At 39.9% G+C, this 19762-nt stretch overlaps 1 protein-coding gene across 1 annotated transcript in view; it reads right to left on the bottom strand.

The window, feature by feature from the left end:
- dctn1b (dynactin 1b) overlaps positions 1-9560 on the bottom strand; it is a 17560-nt gene extending 8000 nt beyond the window's left edge. The window contains exons 1-9 of the mRNA XM_010778978.1: positions 9460-9560; positions 7503-7523; positions 6284-6454; positions 3290-3487; positions 2519-2723; positions 1917-1995; positions 1024-1183; positions 710-814; positions 166-357 (exon numbers count right to left, since the gene is read on the bottom strand). Of these exons, the coding sequence (XP_010777280.1) occupies positions 166-357; positions 710-814; positions 1024-1183; positions 1917-1995; positions 2519-2723; positions 3290-3487; positions 6284-6454; positions 7503-7523; positions 9460-9489 (1161 nt within the window). The 5' untranslated portion in view covers positions 9490-9560. The remainder of the gene's footprint in view (positions 1-165; positions 358-709; positions 815-1023; positions 1184-1916; positions 1996-2518; positions 2724-3289; positions 3488-6283; positions 6455-7502; positions 7524-9459) is intronic.
- Between the last annotated feature and the right edge of the window lie 10202 nt (positions 9561-19762).

The following is a 19762-nucleotide window of genomic DNA, read 5'->3' as shown; positions in this document are numbered from 1 at the left end:
CCTTGGCAACATATACATAAGAAATGGCATATTTTGGACATAGTTCGAATGGTGATTAATCTGATTAATTAATTTTTAAGCTGTGATTAATCTGATTAAAATTTGTAATCGTTTGACAGCCCTAATTTAAACGTTATGCCTTGATTTTAAACGTTCCCTCTGTACCTGCAGGTGTGCCGTGAGCTCACGGTACTTCTTGATGGTCTGCTGGTAATCGGCCACGGTCTCCTGCGCCGCTTCAACGTGTTTCTCCGACTCTCTGATTTTTGCCGTTCCCAGATCCAACATCTCCCTCAGCTCCAGCTCCGTCTCCCGGGCGTTTTCCTGCAGCTCGTCGTTCATCTCGTTTATGGCTTCCTGACGACAGGAGACAACAAGCAGGGGCAAAAAGTTGGAATGAATAACTACGTTCTTTTCTGGAGATGACCTGAGTTTCTTTATTTTTCTGTTTGTGGCCTTTTTAAATAGATGAATGTATATATATTACGGTTGTAGTTTAAAATAGTCATAGTATAGTATGTTGAAAAAAAAGTTGGATTATAGTATGTCAACAAACATAGTACGAATAATACTAATCTATTGAAATAATGATATGTAGCTCCCAGGTCCCATACAGTGATTTGTCATTTTTTAAATACACCAATGTATCTTTTCCAGTGATGATAAATTGGATCACCCTGGTCTAAATGAACTGATGTTTTTCTCTCACCAGGTCGGTGACGGTCTCCCTCAGCTCCCGGACCTTCTCCTCCAGGTCCAGGTTCCTCTCCGTCAGCATCTCCACCATCTCCTCCGCCCCCAGAGCCGCATCCACCTGAAACCAGAGCTCATCATCATCAGAAAGGGAAGAACTATTTGTCTCTTCGGCATCATATATCGGCATGGAAACATCTGCTTTAAACGTTTCCATTACCATTGATTTCCAGGAAATAACTCTTAATAAATACAGTATATCTATTTCTGTCTAATAGTCAAAGTGACGGTCAGTAAAGAGGCAGATTCTGCAGATATAAAAACGCCGACCTGTTCTTTGAGCTCGTCGATGGTCTTCTCCGCGGCCGTCCTCTCCTCCTGCAGATTCTCCTTCTGGCCCCTCAGGGCGTCCAGCTCAACGTTCTTCTTCTCCATCTGCTTCTGCAACTTCAGATGTTCCTGCTTCTCCGACGACGACAGGTCTCTCATCCTGAAGCACAGAGGGAAAGAAAACCATCGACATGTGGGTCCAACCTTTAAATCATCAATTGATTTTAAGAAACTAAAACTGAACATGTGACGTTTTAAAAACACAGAGGACATACAAAAGGTCGCCTTTACACACATTATATAAATTGTATTTTTGTGTTTGTTTAAGGACGATGAACTGTATTAGAAGTTATATACGATGTATGGTTATTTATATTCAACATATTCCTTTACGTGAGTTTGAGCTGTTTTGTTTTCCTGTATTTCTTGTTTGTTAAGACTGTGGGTCTTTGTCATGTTGATGTTGGAAGTGTATATCAAATAGGAGTATATGTTTTATATGTATATATGGAGTTCTGTAGTTAAGCTAGATGGTCAAACCACAATAAGGACTGCAGATGGAAATTAACTATTGGCTCAAGTCTGGAATGAATCATCTCTTAATTAATGTATTTGTATGCATGGTTCTTGTTCAAAAAAATACATGAATATAATAAGTGGCTTTCTTGCAGGGTGAACAGTCGATGTAACTCATAGGTGCCCAAAGACTACAATTTTTTGTTGCTAATGCTTCAGGATCTCCAGGTCCATGGAAAAAAGTTATATTAAAGCATGCAGGTTTTTCAGTCAGTATGTCCAGTTAATGTCTTAAAGTTAAAGTCATTTTCTCCATGAAACAGTCATAGTATAATGGGTCATAAAAGTAATTAAAATGATGGTATCAGCACACCCACCTGACCAGAGCCTCCTTCAGTCGGCCGTTCTGCTCCTCCAGCTGCCTCACATGGTAACTGGAGGCCGCTCCATCCGAACCTGTGAGGGAAACCCCAGAAACACATCTGAGCTCCAGAGTCATAAAAACACTCTTCCTTTTGTTTCTGCAGCGATTAAACACACCAAGAACACATTTGAGTTTACATCCACCAAATGACACTTCCAAGAGGAATCCTAAAAATGTGGACATTCTTTGAAATTGAAGTGGTTCATTTGCAAGAAAAATCTAACTTTTGAGAGAAAACTGGAATTTTCTCTGAGATTAAAAAGGTGAATTTAGGTGAAGAAAATCACAAATTTAGATTTCCAAATGTATTTATTCTCTTAATAAATTGCACATTGCACATACAAGAAAAAGTAAATACTTATCCAAGATTGGACAACGGCCAAAAACTAAGAATATTCTTTGAAATAAAAATGGCACATCCTCAAGAAACAAAAAGAAATGTATCTGAGATTAAAGGACAAGACCTTGAATATTCTCTAATTCGTCACGCAGGGTTGAGAATGTGCCAGACAGTAATAATGTTTATCAGGAAACATGTTGTATTGTCATCCCTACCTTTCTCCTCGATCTCGTGCTTGAGGATCTCCAGGTCCATGGTGAGCTCGTCCACTTTCTCCTTCATGGAGTCGACCTCCAGCTGCAGAGACTCCGCCCGCTCCTCCGCCATCTCCTTATCCAGCGTCGCCATCTCGATCGCATCCGCCGTGTCCGACATCTCCTCCATGTAGTGCTCCTTCGCCTCCTGGGCTTCTTTAGCCTCCTACGCACAGAAGATTATTTATGATTATAATGTGGGTTTTATTGAGATGATTGCCCTTTTCTGTGGTTAGGGTTAAGTTAATTTAATAATTAAGTTAAGTTCATTTCTCATTTAAATGAATTATTGTATTTATTTTCCTGCTGCTGTTTGGGTGGGGTTTCCATTCTGCCTTAAGGAGAACATGATCTTCAAAAGAAATAGTGGGTTTATCTCATTAAAGTTTAAAATAAGTATCCTCCAGTTTCACCAGTCATTTTTCTCAGATGGAAAACTTAATAACAAAACCATTTGAAGCGAAACCAGAAAAAGATCTGGATTTAATATATTTCACAAGTTCTCATCTAGTTAAAACAGAATTAAATTCAATTATTTTAGTTCCATTTACGTTATAAAATATACGTATCTGTGAGAGCACTGAGGAGGAGATCTAAAAATACATTTTCCAAGATCTACTTCACTGTAATGTCCGTCCATTTTTGATTTTATCATCTTGACTTCACCCTTGTTGACATTTAGTGTATGCATGTTACAAACAGCCTCTCCATCCCCCCCCCGCTGCTCCTCACCCTCTTGGCCTCCTTCAGGTGTTTCTGCAGCTCGGCCTGCTGCTCCTGCATCTTGGTCTTCCACTCCTGCAGCTGCTCCAGCTGGATCTTGTGCTTCTCCAGCTCCTTCAGCTTGGCCTTGTCCTCCGTCCTCTTCATCTTCAGCGTCTCCAGCTTCTCTTCGAGGTCCTTCACCTGCAGACGCAGCGCCTCCTCCTCCTGGAGACAGAGGAGAGGAGACGCAGCGTGGAGGATGGGAAGAGGTATGAAGGAAGAGGACAAAGGGGAAGGAAAGGACAGATTCAATTAGTAATCACACATTTAAAAAAGTAAAAAAACACTTTCAGACAAAAATATCTTGGCTTATTTGTATATATATATATTTATCTTCTGAAATCAGGAATAATATGAGATGTTTGTTGCAAATAAATCCTTTACTTAGGGAGAAATCATATCTTAAATGGTGTACATTTACAGTATGTATGTTTCTAGTCTTAGCAACTACTCAAAGCTTTTGTATAACTTGTCAGCATTCACACACACGCACACGCACACACACACATGCAGATGCTTCCACACTAGGGGTCACATTGGGTTTCAGTCCCTTGCCCAAGGCATGTTTACAGCAGGGGCCGGGGATCAAACCCACAACCCTTTCATTGATAGACCCCTCCACCTCCTTAACCTCTTAAACAAAATCCCTATCAGAACAATTTAGACTTTTCACCTGTTGCACAAAATGTAGGCTTTTTTCTACAAGTGTAAAGCTTCAACTCTAAGGTACAGCTTTCATCTTTTTATGTGTAAGGACGCTTTCATTTCCCTTGCCATGCAGTGACTCCACCTGTAGAAAGGGAAAAGTCGGCGACAAAACACACACATGCCTCATCGAGTGTGACACATTCACACTATCTAAATTTAAACCTCCAATATAGAAATCCAGCGTGTGAACAGAGCCATATCACACACCAATTAAAAACAGGCAGTCACACCTTTGACAGCTTGCCAAAATGTTAGTGAGAAAAAACAACAACTTTAATATCAAGTGCAAAAAGAAAACATCACGCCACATGACTGCACCTCTGTTTCCATAGGAACGTCCTCCTGAGGGGATAAAACATGGATCACCGCCTGAAATGTAACACTAGAGTGAAGCTGACAATTAACTTAAAAATCTCTATCCTCTGCGATTCAACCTGTGCGCATTTTAGGACTAACGGAAAGTCCACAGACAATAAAGTTTTGCAGGATTAAATTGAATAACATTCGGACATCTAGGTGAAGCTTAACGGACATAAACCACCATGGTCTGCTTAGTTTCATTTCTGAGAAGCAGCAGCCTCACATTGAGCTGATCTGTAGACACTTTGTCTCAATGTTCTTTATACAGTATATAGAAATATTTTATAAGTGAGTGATGAATGTGGTGTCCCTCAGAGATCAATCCTGGGCCCACGTCTTTTTTTATTTGTTAGTTTTATTTGTCTGCAATATCTAAATCTGTGCAGATAATTGAATAGCTGTCACAGTAACACACTTGTTGAATGCACTCGTAATATCAATGTATGGGTGACTTAAATCCTAATAGGCTAGTTCAGATCTATAAAGTTCAGATGCAGAAAGAAAAGTGTCCGAAATCAAAATAAATTATCATTTGACTTCTTAAAATGTGTAAACAGCACAAATGACATGGAATTTGATATGTTCTATTACGACTATAACTCATACTGTATTCTTTCAGTACACTTTAATTCATTGCTACTACGATCTCACTACAGACTGCTGTACTGAGGACAGAGTTTGTATTCACCATGATCTGAAACTTGAAATGTGTTTCAATTTCAATTTCATTTCTTTATGATAAATGATTATTTAAACAGTAAATAAACCCTGTAGGGGACTCTCAAAGTGTGCAGGATTTACCCTGCCTCATACCCAGTGCAGACAATTAATATTGAAGTGACTGTTATTTTGTATATATTGATTGTTGTTGTGTTTTTATCTTAATGTGTGTGTAGGTGTCATAATACCACTCAGCCCAAGTTCATTATTTGTATTATTAGTATTTGCATATGTGTAAATGTGTCTGTTAATTGTGTATATATAGGATATACATATTTTATACATATTTGTATATTTGTATTATTGTATTCGGGATTGTTGGAAACGTTATTTCGATCTCTCTGTCTGTACACACAAACTGAAAGATTGACATTAAAGTTGACTTTGACTTTGACGCTGGGATACACTCCAGCGACCTTTGAGCATGAACAGAAAAAACAGTACAAATACATTGCATGGATGGATTATGTAACTAAAGGACTGGTGCTACATTATGAACTATAACCAAAGATTTATGGTGTTTTATTCATTTTATCACACTGGAATAAGTGTTAATGTTTCATTTGTTCTTTGCCTGCACCTCATTTGTGATTTAAAAAGAAATATTATGACAACAATACAAACTGACAGCTGTGCATAGCAAAGGAAATGTCACATCTGATTTGAATCCAGCTCTTCTGCTCCTGGCTTATTTAACACACTGATTTGTGGTGTGTTACAAAAACACAGTCTCATGTGCCCTCCTTATTATTCTTGATAAATATTTGGTAAAAATGTTTCTTCAAAGCTGGCATTAGTCACCTGTTTCCTATGTGTACATTTTAAATAATCTAACCTGTAAGAAATTACATTCATCTGTTTGCAATTTATATATATAAATCAATATTCCAATTACTTGTATATTCTGCACTATTTCTATTATATTCTATTTTATTTACTTGCACTGTTATCTGTTTTGTTGTGTTGCACTGTTAGAGGAGCCTAAGAGTGTCATTGTCATAACTGCACTGTAGCTACTGTATGTACACATGACAATAAAAGCCTTGAATCTTGAATTACAGCATAGAGACTTTTCTCAGTTGCTGGTTGATGCACCTTGTTCTATGTCCATTGCATAGACGATTTTCTGTGTTGCCGCTTCTACACTGTGATGTTTTACCGCTGATAACTGACCTTGCTGGGGGCCGGTGGCGGGGGGTTTCCAGGGGAGTGGAGGGTGGGGATGACCGGAGCAGCCAGAGGGGTTTGGGCCGGCGTGCTGGGCTCGCTGCTGCTCATCTCCCCCGCAGAGGCCGATGCCGAGCCGGACGCAGCCCCCTTCCCTGGGGCGGAGCGGGTGGGCTGCTGCAGAGACCAGGGGGGAGAAATCAAGAGAAAGAGCCTTTAAAAAAAAACTTTACAATCAGGTTTATCACCAGGTAGGTTTACACGTACGAGGAATTTGACTTGGGGTCATGGCGCATACATACAAGTAAAACAAGAATTAAAAACACAGGTAGAGAACTAGAAAAAATATGAAATATAATCAAACATATAGTGAAATTCACTGGGTATGAATGTCTGTTCGATGATAAGTTACTGGCAATAATGTCGTTTTTTTTCCATGTGGACAATATCCTGGATTAAGTACTTATTTAGGATCTAAATTGTGATCATAAGCAATGAAAAAAAAGACTAGTACGGTAATAAAAAATGCTCATGATTAAACTGAAAATAGTATTAGAAAAGCAAACAAAGCAGTTAATATGCATCAAACTGCTCAGAAACAAATAAACAACATAAATAAGGACTGAACCAAAGCAACAGTAACTACACCTGCTGTCTGTTTTTGGAGACAAAACAGTGTTTGTGCGGTCAATAAAAATGTGAAGAAGAGGAAATGGACAAAAAATCTAAAGAAAATCAAAATGCAAGTACAAAGATATTGGTGCTGTTGACTGAAATAAGGTGTATTGTGAATCATGGCTGGTGATGTGTTGTCGCTGCTGACTCTGCAACACTCGCACAAACATACACACTGCTGCGTGAAGTGAAACAACAAGCACACATGATATACATTATTCAAACTAGGGCTGGGCAATATGGATTATATCAAATGAAGCAATATCTTTCACCAAATATAATGTTATCAATATTGTTTGAAAAAAAAAATAATCATCAGTATTGTGGATATAATGACTTTGTGACGCAAGACAAATAATAAAAAATTGAAAATAACACCACATTAAAAGCAGGAGAATACAGCAATGTGCTTATTAACGTTAATACGATATCCAAAATTCTGAAAACCATATCTAGTCTTATATTGTGACATCAATATAATATAACATATTGCCCAGCCTTTAATTCAAAGTGATAGAAAAGCCCTGCGGACTTTGAGGACCGGGCTCACCTTGGGCCTTCTGACCGTGGTCTGAAGAGGAAGAGGAGGAAGAAGAGGAGGAAGAGGAAAAAGGTCAAAGGGTAAGCAGAGGAGGATATAAGGAGAGGAGGGAAGGGAAGGAAAACAGACACGCAGAGTTAGTGATTCAAGGCAGATATATTTAACCAGAAATCACACACAGAAACACAAGATGGATGCATGGAACTGAATACAAAGCAGCACAATGAGTTCATTCTTGAGCACCATCGCTACAGATCTCTGCTCTGTTTCTGCTCTTCATCCCTCTTGTACTCGCCGGTCTACTCATCTCTTCCTCCCACGTGACTGAAAAACCGTCAACATGCTCGCTGTGACTGGCACGGCCGCCGTGACCTAAATGACTGCTTTGTGTCGCGCACAGATGAGGCTCAATTCTGATGCACTCGCTGGATAATAGCTTGTTATCCTGCAACATAGAAACGTGCTACTCAGAGATACCCACTAGTGTCAGTCCTGCAGACCTGGGTTACTTTGTTTAATGAGAGCTTAAAGGACAACAACATGTATTTTCTTGTTGCTTTTTAACTCGTTTTTTTCCTCGTTTTGTTTTTTATTATATCTGTTAATCATCAAGCGTTTTTGCCGAGGTATTATATCCAGTCTTTAGAAGTATGAAACAGTTGGTTTGGATTGAATGAGCTGTTGATTTTAAACTTGTATTTAAAGATTATGTTTTAAAGCTAGGTAATATAACAATATGACAACATAATCAACATCGTGACTGACTTGTCTTGTACTTTGGATATTGTAATATTATTCTTAATGCCCTTATTATTTCCTAAAAGAAATTATTAATTACAGTCATTTTGGAACATTTGGAAAAGTGTGTTCAGTTTAACCCGAAGGAAATGTCCTTGTTATTATAATTTATTTTAAATGTGAAAACGTTATATAGTATGTTGATTTCTTTCTTATTTTACCCAATCCTTCTGAACATTTTTGCAGTTCATTCAAATTATTCATTTATCTTACTCTCAATGAGATGTAACTTCCTGAGTAAATAATGTAAAAAAGTTAAATAAAATGAATGTGTACCAATGAAACATTAGCTTTGTTGTGATTATTTTTTCAAATAACATTGGTGATGACAGAAAAACTTGAATGGATTTATGGACTTAAATCTTACATATAAATAATAAATAAATATTTTGTTTTGTTCAGCAAAAAAAGTCATAATTTCAAATATATATATTTTTCTCGACATAGGACTTCATAATGTTATTATCTCACACCAACACATTGTAACCCAGGTCTGTGCACACATGCATTATGATCTGAAGTCCTTCACTCTCCTCTCTTGCACACTGCCTCCACTTCTCTGTGCTTCGGCTCGGGCACGGCCTCGTTGTGGCTAGCAGTTACCGTTCTTTATTGGATTAGAGCCGGACCATTCAGCAGAAATTAGCCCAGAGCTAACAGCTGTACCAAATAAGAGCTGACAGCCTCTTAAGCCATAGCGGCGTGCTAAAGATATCAAACCTGCCTGGAATCACATCAGACTGTTTGCTAGATCTGCTACCAACTGTGAAATCATTTCATTCTCCTCTGATACAAGAACAAACATTTCAAAAAAGACACTTTGGAAGGCTTCTGCTGCAAGATGAGACCAAAGAAAAGACAGGAGCTCGTGTGCAGGCAGAAACACAAGTGAAGATATAAAAAAGCTTCAGCACACAAATACAAATGCATGATCAAAAATCAGAGCTAACAAAAAGATTTAAAAAAAGAGCAAGCTGCAGGTACTACTCCCACAATGGGGGTATACAATATGATTTAAGAGGGAATAAAAAAAAGGGGAATTCCCACCAAAAAAAAGAAGGGGATAACGGAAACTTCCAAGCAGCAGCCCTGCCAATAAAATCAAATGCATGGATGACAATAACGACAACATCCCAACAGATAAGGACGATCAGGTTGAGTTCTGTACCTTCCGGGGTGCAGGAGTCTGTCTCATCATATTTGCAAGAGAAGAAGACACACACAGTTACCAGGAAACACACACACACACACACACACAGAGGAAGGTGGTAAAACAGGTAGAGATGCTCGATCCACAGACAGACAGACAGACTCTCAGGCCGGGAAGCTGCAGTGGTGCAAATGGCCGCAGAGATTTTTTTCCCAGACTCCCCCTCCCTTCCTCCGTCCTCCTGCTCTCGCCCTTCTTTATGTCCCCCGTCTCATAGTCCATGCACCGGAGCCCTCGCCTCCCTTTTTCCTCTCTGTTCCGATTACGCCTCAGACATCTTTCTGCCGACAGCCTCCGACCTGCTACTGCTCACAGGAGACGCCTCACTCCCCTCAACTCCCTCCCTCCTCCCTATTTTCTCTCTCTCTCTGCTTATTGTGATTTGTCAGGCGAGCTCCTGTTCCTGCATTACATCACTGAGCAGCCTCCCTCCCTCTCCTCTCCCCCTCCCCCTCCCTCTCATCACCGCACAGACAGGGAGAGGAAGAGGGAGGGAGGGAGGGGTGAGACGATGTGTGACGGGGGACAGACAGGGGAGGAGGTGAGACGGAGGAAGTGAGGGAGAAAAATGAGCAGCAACGCTGATGCAAGTCTCTCTTGTCACCTAGCAACAGTAGAAGTGCTTGCTTATGGGCTGATTATTCAAATGAGGCGGACAAAAACAATGAGGACACGTGATCTGTGTCACAAATTAAAGAGGTTTTAAGAAATGTTTTTGTTTTTACCAGGGATGGAGATCAGAAGTTTAAACATGTTGATTTGTTTGGAGAATGATTTGCTTATATTACAACGTGTGCCATGCTAGGAAATTGATTAAGGCGGCTACAATTGACATGAGAAGATATGATATCCCCATTTAATATAAAATATTTTCAATCATATTTACAAAAAGTAACATTAACATGATTTAACAATTTGTATTACTTTATAGGATGGTGTGCTTGGAATGTACATTTCAAAATAAAATGTCTGCTACTTGCGTCGTGACACCCCTTCATTTGACATGTATTGCCAGCTACAACATTAAAATGATTAACATTTTAATGCATCAACAAATATAATCTATAATCTAAAATGGGCCAATCTGCATTATCTTATATAGACTTTGTATGTTTTGTGCAAATAGTACTTTTATTTTACTAGGCTTTAAACTGCAGTAATGTCATTTGTAACAGAGTCTAGTGACATGAACAATATCTGAGTACTTGTGTTTTCCTCTATACTGGTTATGTCTTCTAACAAAAGATAACACAATGAATCCTTGCAAAATGGCTTAAAAGATCCAGCAGTATCATAACATCGACTATTAAGATTCAAACAAGCAGTGGTCCTGAGCTTTAGATAGAATACTGATTTGAGTTAGAAGGTGTTTTTGTGTAAGAAATCTGTCGCAGTATCTTCTCCGGCTCCACTAATCTCTGCACTAACAGGAGGAAGAGCGGATGTAAGCGGATTAATCCAGAGGGAATACTCTGATTAACTGTCCGCTAATCAGGCTACTTTTTTAAAGCCAAAAATACTTTGTACGCCTAAAAATTGACAGAAAGTAATTTGAAATTGCTGTGATTATGTTTTTTGAGCTTATAGATTAAATGCAGGCTGTAACATGCAAGATTATATTGAAGCAAATATTACAACGAGAAGCAGAACCTCGGGGGGCTGGGGTAGAAATAAGAGTGTTTTTGTGTATCCATTACAGAGCAGCCCAGAGACGTTTGTCCTCATGAAATATGAATCCTCTTTCTCACAGGCTCAAGTGCTGCTCTGAGCCGAAGTGATGCAGGGAGACAGACGCGCAGGCAGAGAGGAGGATGGGATGTGTTCAGCGGAGGTATCAAGTTGCTGCTTTCCCCACACGCGCGCACACACACACACACACACACACACACACACACACACACACACACACACACACACGATGAACTGACGAAGCAAAGCGGTGACCTCCTTTGATCGGACACGGGGAAACTTGAGAAAGCGTGAAGTTCAGATACTCTGCTGTCAAGCTGAAAAACTTTACTGCATACGACCGCAGTGCAAGCACATAAATCATAAGAAGAACTCACTTTGTCCACCAAGATAATGGAACTTTAAGCATCAACAAACTGTGGTTGAGAACATATCTGATCATGGAAAGTGAGATTAGTGAAATACAAATGTTTCTGGAGAAATTATTTTGAAATTGAATTTTCTATAAGAGACCCAATAAAACGGAAAATAGGATTTATAACAATTAATACTAATGATTTAGGCTTTATAAATGTATACAATTATTTCACATTGGTTCTTTTACTTAGATTATTTGTAATTATTGTTATTAATTAATATATTTAATGTTTTCAAAATGTAATATGAATCGTTTCCTTTTTCTATATTTCATATTTTTCTTGTTCTTCTTGCAAAAGTATTTTCTTTATTGGTACTTGTATAACTGAGGGACAGGAAAAATATCATATTAAAATAAATAGTAGATAATAAAAACATTAACAAAAACATGATTAAAAAAGCAAGTATAGAAAAACAATAAATTAGATATAGTAGTAACCAAATGAATAATACATAGCAATTATATAGAAAAAAATGAAAAGTTAATAAAAAAAACTATCTTTGAGAGAGTTTATTGTTTATGGCACATTTCTGCTTATGTCATCTATTCTTTGCATTTTCCTGCCTGTTCTGAATCCCTTCTGTGTTCAACCCTTCGGTTTCATCTGGAAAAGAAAGAACATTCGAGCCTCCCTGTGGAGACCGATCTGAGCTCCTGAGGTCGGAAGTCAGGAGACGATAAAGTGGAGCGGACAGGAAATCAATGCTCTGCAGCAGCTCTGTTCTCTGCAGGCGGGGGGGGGCGGGGGTCTGACATTTACCTGCATGTACGACACAGCGGAGGATGACTTTAAAAGAGCATCGGACGGTCGGCATGGATCGGATGATGAGTTCATGTGTGGCTCATTAAATGCTAAAGTCACAATATGTATTAGTATGTATATCACTTCTGCATGGTGTCTTCTTCCATGTGTGTTCAGCTTGAGAAACATAGCATTCTTCTGCACTCATAGAATACAATATTGTGTATACTTTGAACTGAATCATTTTAAAGATTTTAAGTGTAACAAGTAACCCACTGCTGTTCTACGCAGTTCGGTTTCTTCTTGCATAATTAGAAAATATGTTTAATTTCAAAAGATGTTATCTTTCCACCACGATTCATGAAAAAGGACCAGGATAGAGAACCGTCTGAACTGGAGAACTGGGATTTTATGCATTTGAAGCCCCTCTGAGTCCAAAGGTTTGTGTGTAATACATTTTTTAAGGAAATGTTCAGCACAAATAAATCCATAGTTTTGCTTCTACTGATACGACAAACTACGACACTTAGTATGTTTCCTGTTAATCAATCAAGTATGACACCGGCTGCCATGACTTCAGCATGCTTTAACAATTGAACGGAAAGCAGACGAACACAATGTATGAGCCGTTCACACACTGATCTTTACGTTTACATAAACACAGAGCGGCTGAAAAACAAGACCAGGGACAACGGTACGGTGAGCTGCAAGGGATCATGGGTAAAATGTCTGGAGTACGCCCGGTCGTCATGCAGCAGCGAGGCCATTCAGAGACACAGTCATTACATTACACTGAACAGAGGTTAGAGAAACATGCAACACCTTTTTGAGTTTCACTCCTCGCTGCGTGGTCGGAGGAAAGGAGGGAAGGAAGTGAGGAAGGAATGAAGGGGTGAGGTTAAAGGTCAAGAGTGTGTCATGCTGGAAGTGAAGGGGTCGTCGGTGCTCTTCGTTTGTGGGTGAAAGACCTTCATCATTTCTCTTCTCCTCATTTAACTTCCACTTTAATTCAGTTCATATCGTTCAGACTACACGTAAAAAACATCGTATTTACAATGTTTCAAACACGATTGCTTTGTTATTCAAATAGTAATATGGTATATAAGACACTGTTTAATTCCGTTATTGCAAAGATTAGTTTTTACATCTTAACATAACTTGAAAAATGTATAGAGCTCAGTGAAAAACGTTTTAACAATGCAGTTTTGTTACGATATTTATTTGATTTATTGTTTGATCTGTAAAACGTCAAATCAAATATGTCCATCATAATGTCTAAGGCAATGTTTTTAAACCTCTCTGTTAAAAATGTAAAAGAAAATAACTCCATATTTTAGAGTCCAAGCATTTTTAAGTTGTGATGACATCTTTACATTTTTATGAATTATTTATGTGAGATTTGTGTCTAAGGTGTTGGCCCTGATTCAATCACAGAGTTATAACAGAGGAATTAATATTTTAGCACTTCAGGATTTGAAGTCAAATATGAAGTGCTTTATAAATGAAACCCATTATTATTATTAATAAACAATACAGTCGCTGCATTGTTCTTAATGTAAAGGTTCAACTAATCTCAGGGGAGCTCTTGTTTCACTAAATAAATAATCTGTATATTTATCAGAGTGAAGATATTTATGAGTAAACATCGCCCTCTGCTGGACCGACATGAACACTTATTTTTTTAAAGATCTTATTTGGTTTTGTTTGGTTTAACCCACAATTTCAGGAATTATTGAAGTCTTTTAAATCTAATTTGCAACTGTGTGTTTCCAATCTCTTTATCAATTAGGAGCAGAGATTATTCAACACACTTTTACAATGTATAAAAGAAAAGCTAATCATTTATAGTATTTCATTATTTGGTTAATTAAGTATGTGTATGCAACATATTACTCCTTTGTACTGCAAATGACTACTTCTAAGTTGCAGATTGTCAACATCAGCCTGTGAAAGGAAGGTGTGAGAAAGGAGTGGATTCTCAGTTTTTAAAACAGCAGAGCAGGTGTGCTAATATTTTAGAGTTTGTGTGTCCAGCCGTGTGTCGGGGTGTTAGTCCAGGCGTGTGAGTGCAAGTGTGTCCGTCCGTCCGTGTGTGTGTGTCCGTCCGTCCGTGTGTGTGTCCAGGTGTGTGTGTGTGTCCAGGTGTGTGTGTGTGTGTGTGTGTCCAGGTGTGTGTGTGTGTGTGTGTGTGTGTGTGAGTCCAGGCGTGTGTGTGTGTGTGTGTGTGTGTGTGTGTGTGTGTGTGTGTATGTGTATGTGTGTGTGTGTGTGTGTGTGTGTGTGTGTGTGTGTGTGTGTGTGTGTGTGTGTGTGTGTGTGTGTGTGTGTGTGTGTGTGTGTGCTGCCATATCTGCTGCTGACTTCCTGCAGGAGTGAACTTTGACTCACCAGTTTGGTGGACTTGGGCGTCTCCAGGATCTCTGAGGACATTAAAAAGAAAGAAAAACAAAGAAAGTGAGTGACGTGTTTTCGTTAATTATTTTCTACAAGGTATAAAGTTCCACAAACATCCTGGTATTCACAGATTACAGCTTAAAGTCAACATGATTTATTGGCTTTGCACCACAGGGTTTAACCCCAATACTGTTAGAAACAAGGAAGCAACAGATATTTGGTTAAAATATTGTATCGACAAAAAGTTATTTTTAATAAAAGGTACCAACTACTGCTATAATATATATATAATATATTTGAAAAACAAACATTTAACCAGGGAAAACTATTGCCTATTGTTTTTATCACAGCCATTACTTTTTACTTTTCTCAATATCATTTTCATAATTTTAAATACCAGTGTTAGTTTAAAAAACTATTGATGTTTCCAAGAATACTGCTGTGTGTCTCCTCTCTCTGCGGCAGGAGGTTGCTAAACTAAATACTCTGCACCATCACCCCCCCTGTTTTAATGATGCAGCAAAGAGGCATTACCATGGAAACAGCAGCTCTATCCTCGAGAGGATGACAACAAATATTGGTGACCAGAAGTTAAAGCAAATAATTTTCTTGTTGGAATCGAAGAGAGATGTCAATATAACGAGCACTTGGCTTTGATGGCTTCAGTGGACTACATTTACCATGAACACTGATTGGACGTGAACATTGGGGAACTTTCCCTTTAAGCAAGGCGGTGTCGAGTTCTGCTAAAGGCCTGAAGGCCTGAAATATAAATGTGCTTCAGTAAGGATCTCATTACAGGCTCTGGTTCCACGTTGAGCCTCAAACAGAGTGTGGCACCAAGTCTGCACACGGTTGTTCCACATCTCTTATGAAATGAAAGCATTTTGTTGCACAGGCTGAGCTGTTACCGTACTTATTTGTAAAGCTAAAAAAGTTTGTAATGATTGAAATGTATGTTTCAAATACTTCATAACTTTAATCTAACCAGGACTTGCACTATGTTATCTGTTTTATTGTGTTGCACTGTTGGAAGAGCCTGGGACCTAAGATTTCCATCGACATAACTAGCTATGTACGAATGACAATAAAAGCCTTGAATCTTGAATCTAAAAAAATGCATTATTCAAACCAGTCCAAACCAGTTATCAATGATCAAACCAGTGGCCTGTCAGTTAGAAAAGGTGTCAGCGCCTCAGTTCATACTATTGTTATTCAGGAGAGACACTAGATGCTAAATACAGTGTTTTCCATGCCCTAGTTAATTGTGACGAGTTTGTGCTATTTTTTTCCCTAAACATGTCTTCGTTCTTTCCGCTTGATGGAACATGTGTGTGTTTTTTACTTTATTACCTTTGTCTATGTGTGCCTGTTGATTTCTTCTAAATTAACTGAAAGATAGCATTAGATATTGCCTTTAATCCACGGTCGAACAAAACATTTTGGAAAAAAGGATAGTCATATTGTAAGTAATCAAATCCCTTCCCTTCCACCCTTCCACCTGTGTACCGGCTTAATGTCAAAAAAGGAAATGTGTTTTCCTCAGTGCTCTCACATCGCAGAACTTCCCTGCTTGTTTAATGTTGCGAGTGTTCTGGTCACCTAGAGACAACCTCCATTTCGGAAAGGTCAGACATGATTATATTTAGTTTTAGCATATTTCTTTATTTTTTTATGTTAAAAAAATCCCTGCAAGATAATAATCAATAAAAGCAAATGAGGACAAAAAGGACACACTTGTAATCATCTCAACGTGAGTCCGCTCACCTCGTTTGGGAATCTTTCCGGTGCCGGGCTCAGGCGTCTCTGGAGACGTCGTGTCGGCTCCATCGTCAAACAGCTGGATCTGAGAGAGAGAGAGAGACAGACAGACAGACAGACAGACAGACAGACAGACAGACAGACAGACAGACAGACAGGCAGACAGACAGACAGACAGACAGCAGTGAGACAGATTGACAGACTTTTACTCTAAATTATCAAAGCGAGCAAGAGAAGCTACGACAAACGAGATCAAAGAAGAAACTCTTTTGGTTTTGCCCCAAATGAGTTCCTGGCAATCAATATTTAAAACCTAACTCATATATTTGGGGTGTATCCATTTAACTTTCTGCTACGTCACAAGATATACATAAACTCCACATGAAACCTTAACATTTTTCTGATCTCTCTTGTAAAATAGATTTTAGATTTCAATTGCAATAAAATAAAGGTTAAAAGACCTTTTACTTTCTGTGCTCTTTGATTGTATGTTCAGCGCTTCTACAAGTGGAGAGCTTTACACCAAATTGAGACACATATTACAAATCTTCCACAATGAGAATGGTATACAAGTTCAATAAGTGGCCATAACATTTAAGCAGTGACAAAAAAGGGCTTGATATTCCAGCCATTTTCTTGTCCTTTGGCTGTATAACTATCCCCAGGACACCACAGATCACCCTATGGTGATGAAATATGCAGGGGCACTTTGAAGTAGCTTTCTGGAAGTAAAACAATCAGGAAACATCCAAACTCGCAGCCTGAAGCAGCAGGAAAACACTGGCACTGTGCAGACCACAGAGGGAAACATCAACCCCCACACTGCGTCAAATAAAAACAAAAATCACAATCTCACAAAGTAAGAAACTAAACAATAGAAAGATGGGGGGGGGGGCTTCTATCTCTGGGCTTTAGGCATTTATTACCTGTGATTGTCTCACGAATATCCCTCGGTTCTCCCCGCAGGTGAAGTAGCGCTTGCCCTGCACCGTGCCGTCGTTCTTGCCCTTGGCCTCGTCCAGGATGACCCCCACCCATTTTCCGGAGGCGAACAGTGTGTTGCCGATGTATGCCACCGCGCCGCGCTGCCCCTTCCCGATCACCTCCACCAGGGAGCCCACTTTGATGGGCCGCCCGCCCCCGTCCGAGCTCATCCTGCTGCTGCCGCTGCTGGTGGTCTGCGTGGAGACACAGATAGTGTTTAAACAGGAATTCTTCTCACATAATCACATTTTGTACATTTAAAACGGGGGTACTCTACTAAATATTCCGGCAGTGGCTCAGTCAGTAGGGGCTTGGACTGGGAGCCGTAGGGTCCCCGAACAGACCTAAATATGGAGTGTGGACTGCTACTTGAAGAGGTCCCAGTTCACCTCCTTGGCCCTGCCGTGGTGCCCTTGAGCAAGACACCGGACAACCCCCCACTCCCATTGTTCCCCGGGCGCTGTGCAATAGCTGCCCACTGCTCCTAGTACTAGGATGGGTTAAAAGCAGAGAACACATTTCACTGTGTGTGCTGTGCTGTCTGTGTGCTCTGCATGTGTGACCATTAAAGGGTTCATCCCTCCAATGCTATTAATATTCTATGATTGTAGGTTTACTTGTTTCTTATTCTCCTCTGCCTGTGAAACCAGTTGTATAAAGTCTTCTGTTGCTCTGCAGGATCATTGCATTTTGGATAAAAAGGTTGGGTGGGCAACTCAAAGCACAAAGAAAAAAGTAATGACGGTCTTTTTGACCCTGAACATGAATGGGATAAGAGATGGCCTTTGCAGAATGCTTAATAGTATGAGGAATACCAAAACTGCCCGTATGTAACCACAATGACTACAGTGCATCAACTCTAAGGAGATATTGGCAGGGTATTTCAAAAGGAGCGGCTTTCAGTCCCTCTGAGCCGAGCGGGACTCTAAATGTCAAGGCAAACACTGCTACTGTTTTCGAGCTTTTCTGACAACACCAAGGCAACAATCACCTGAGGTTTCAGACAGCAATTCGGCTGCATGGAAAACAAACCACACATAAAAACGTTTGAACACAAGCTGCACTATTTTGAAATCAAACAATCCTGCATAACCCACTTTACAGTGTGGTGTCCCAGAAGTGATGGTGACTCAGCAGAAGAGAAGAGCAGATATTATTACTCTCCTCTGACTCTCCTTCACTTCACTGTAAACTGTCTCTGTTCTGCAGAGTCACTTCAACAAGATCAGACAGAAAGCAGGACGAAGACTCAAACAGCAGCAACATCAAGGGGTTTTCACATATCAACAATTATAATCTTTATATTATAAATACAGTCTTTAAATCTGGACCCTATCCCCTCAAACCTCCTTCAGACTATCTCTCCTGATATTCTAACACTTCTCTAACTTCTGGTCACTTTCCAAACAGTTTCAAGGAGGCAAGAGTAAACCCTCTCCTAAAGAAATCCACTCTCAACCCGTCTGATGTTATAAACTACAGGCCTGTCTCTCTCCTCCCGTTCCTGTCTAAAACACTTGAACGCGCTTGTCTTTAAACAACTCTCCTGTTATCTCCATCAGAACAACCTTCTGGATCCGCACCAGTCTGGTTTCAAGGCAGGTCACTCAACAGAACTGCCCTCCTTGCTGTCACTGAGGAACTGCACACGGCTAAAGCAGCCTCCTCTCCTCTGTCATCATCCATTTGACACGGTGAATCATCAGATCCTCCTTCGCACTCTCCAAGAACTTGGAGTTTCAGGCTCTGCACTTTCCCTCCTCACCTCATACCTCAAAGACCGCACCTACAGGGTAACTTGGAGAGGGTCGGAGTCCGACCCTTTTCAATTAACTACAGGGGTCCCTCAGGGCTCTGTTCTCGGTCCCCTCCTCTTCTCCCTGTACACAAACTCGCTCGGATCTGTCATTAGCCCGCATGGTTTTTCATACCACTGCTACGCTGACGTCACCCAATTAATTCTGTCCTTTCCCCGCTCAGAGACCCAGGTCGTCGCACGCATCTCTGCTTGTCTAGCTGACATCTCTCAGTGGATGTCTGCTCACCACCTCAAGCTCAACCTTGACAAGACTGAACTGCTTTTCCTTCCGGGAAAAGATTGTCCCACTCTTGACCTAACAATCAACATCGGCACCTCTGTTGTTTCCCCGACTCAGACTGCAAGGAATCTGGGTGTGACCCTAGATAACAAACTGTCCTTCACTGCAAACATCGCTGCNGCGTTTAACAATTACTTAAATGATTAATGAATTAGCACAATTTACTATCTAACT

The sequence above is a fragment of the Notothenia coriiceps genome, unplaced genomic scaffold (assembly GCF_000735185.1).
Source record: "Notothenia coriiceps isolate Sejong01 unplaced genomic scaffold, NC01 NC01_scaffold00000339, whole genome shotgun sequence".
NCBI lineage: Eukaryota > Metazoa > Chordata > Actinopteri > Perciformes > Nototheniidae > Notothenia > Notothenia coriiceps.
This window is presented reverse-complemented; position numbering and strand designations above follow the sequence as displayed.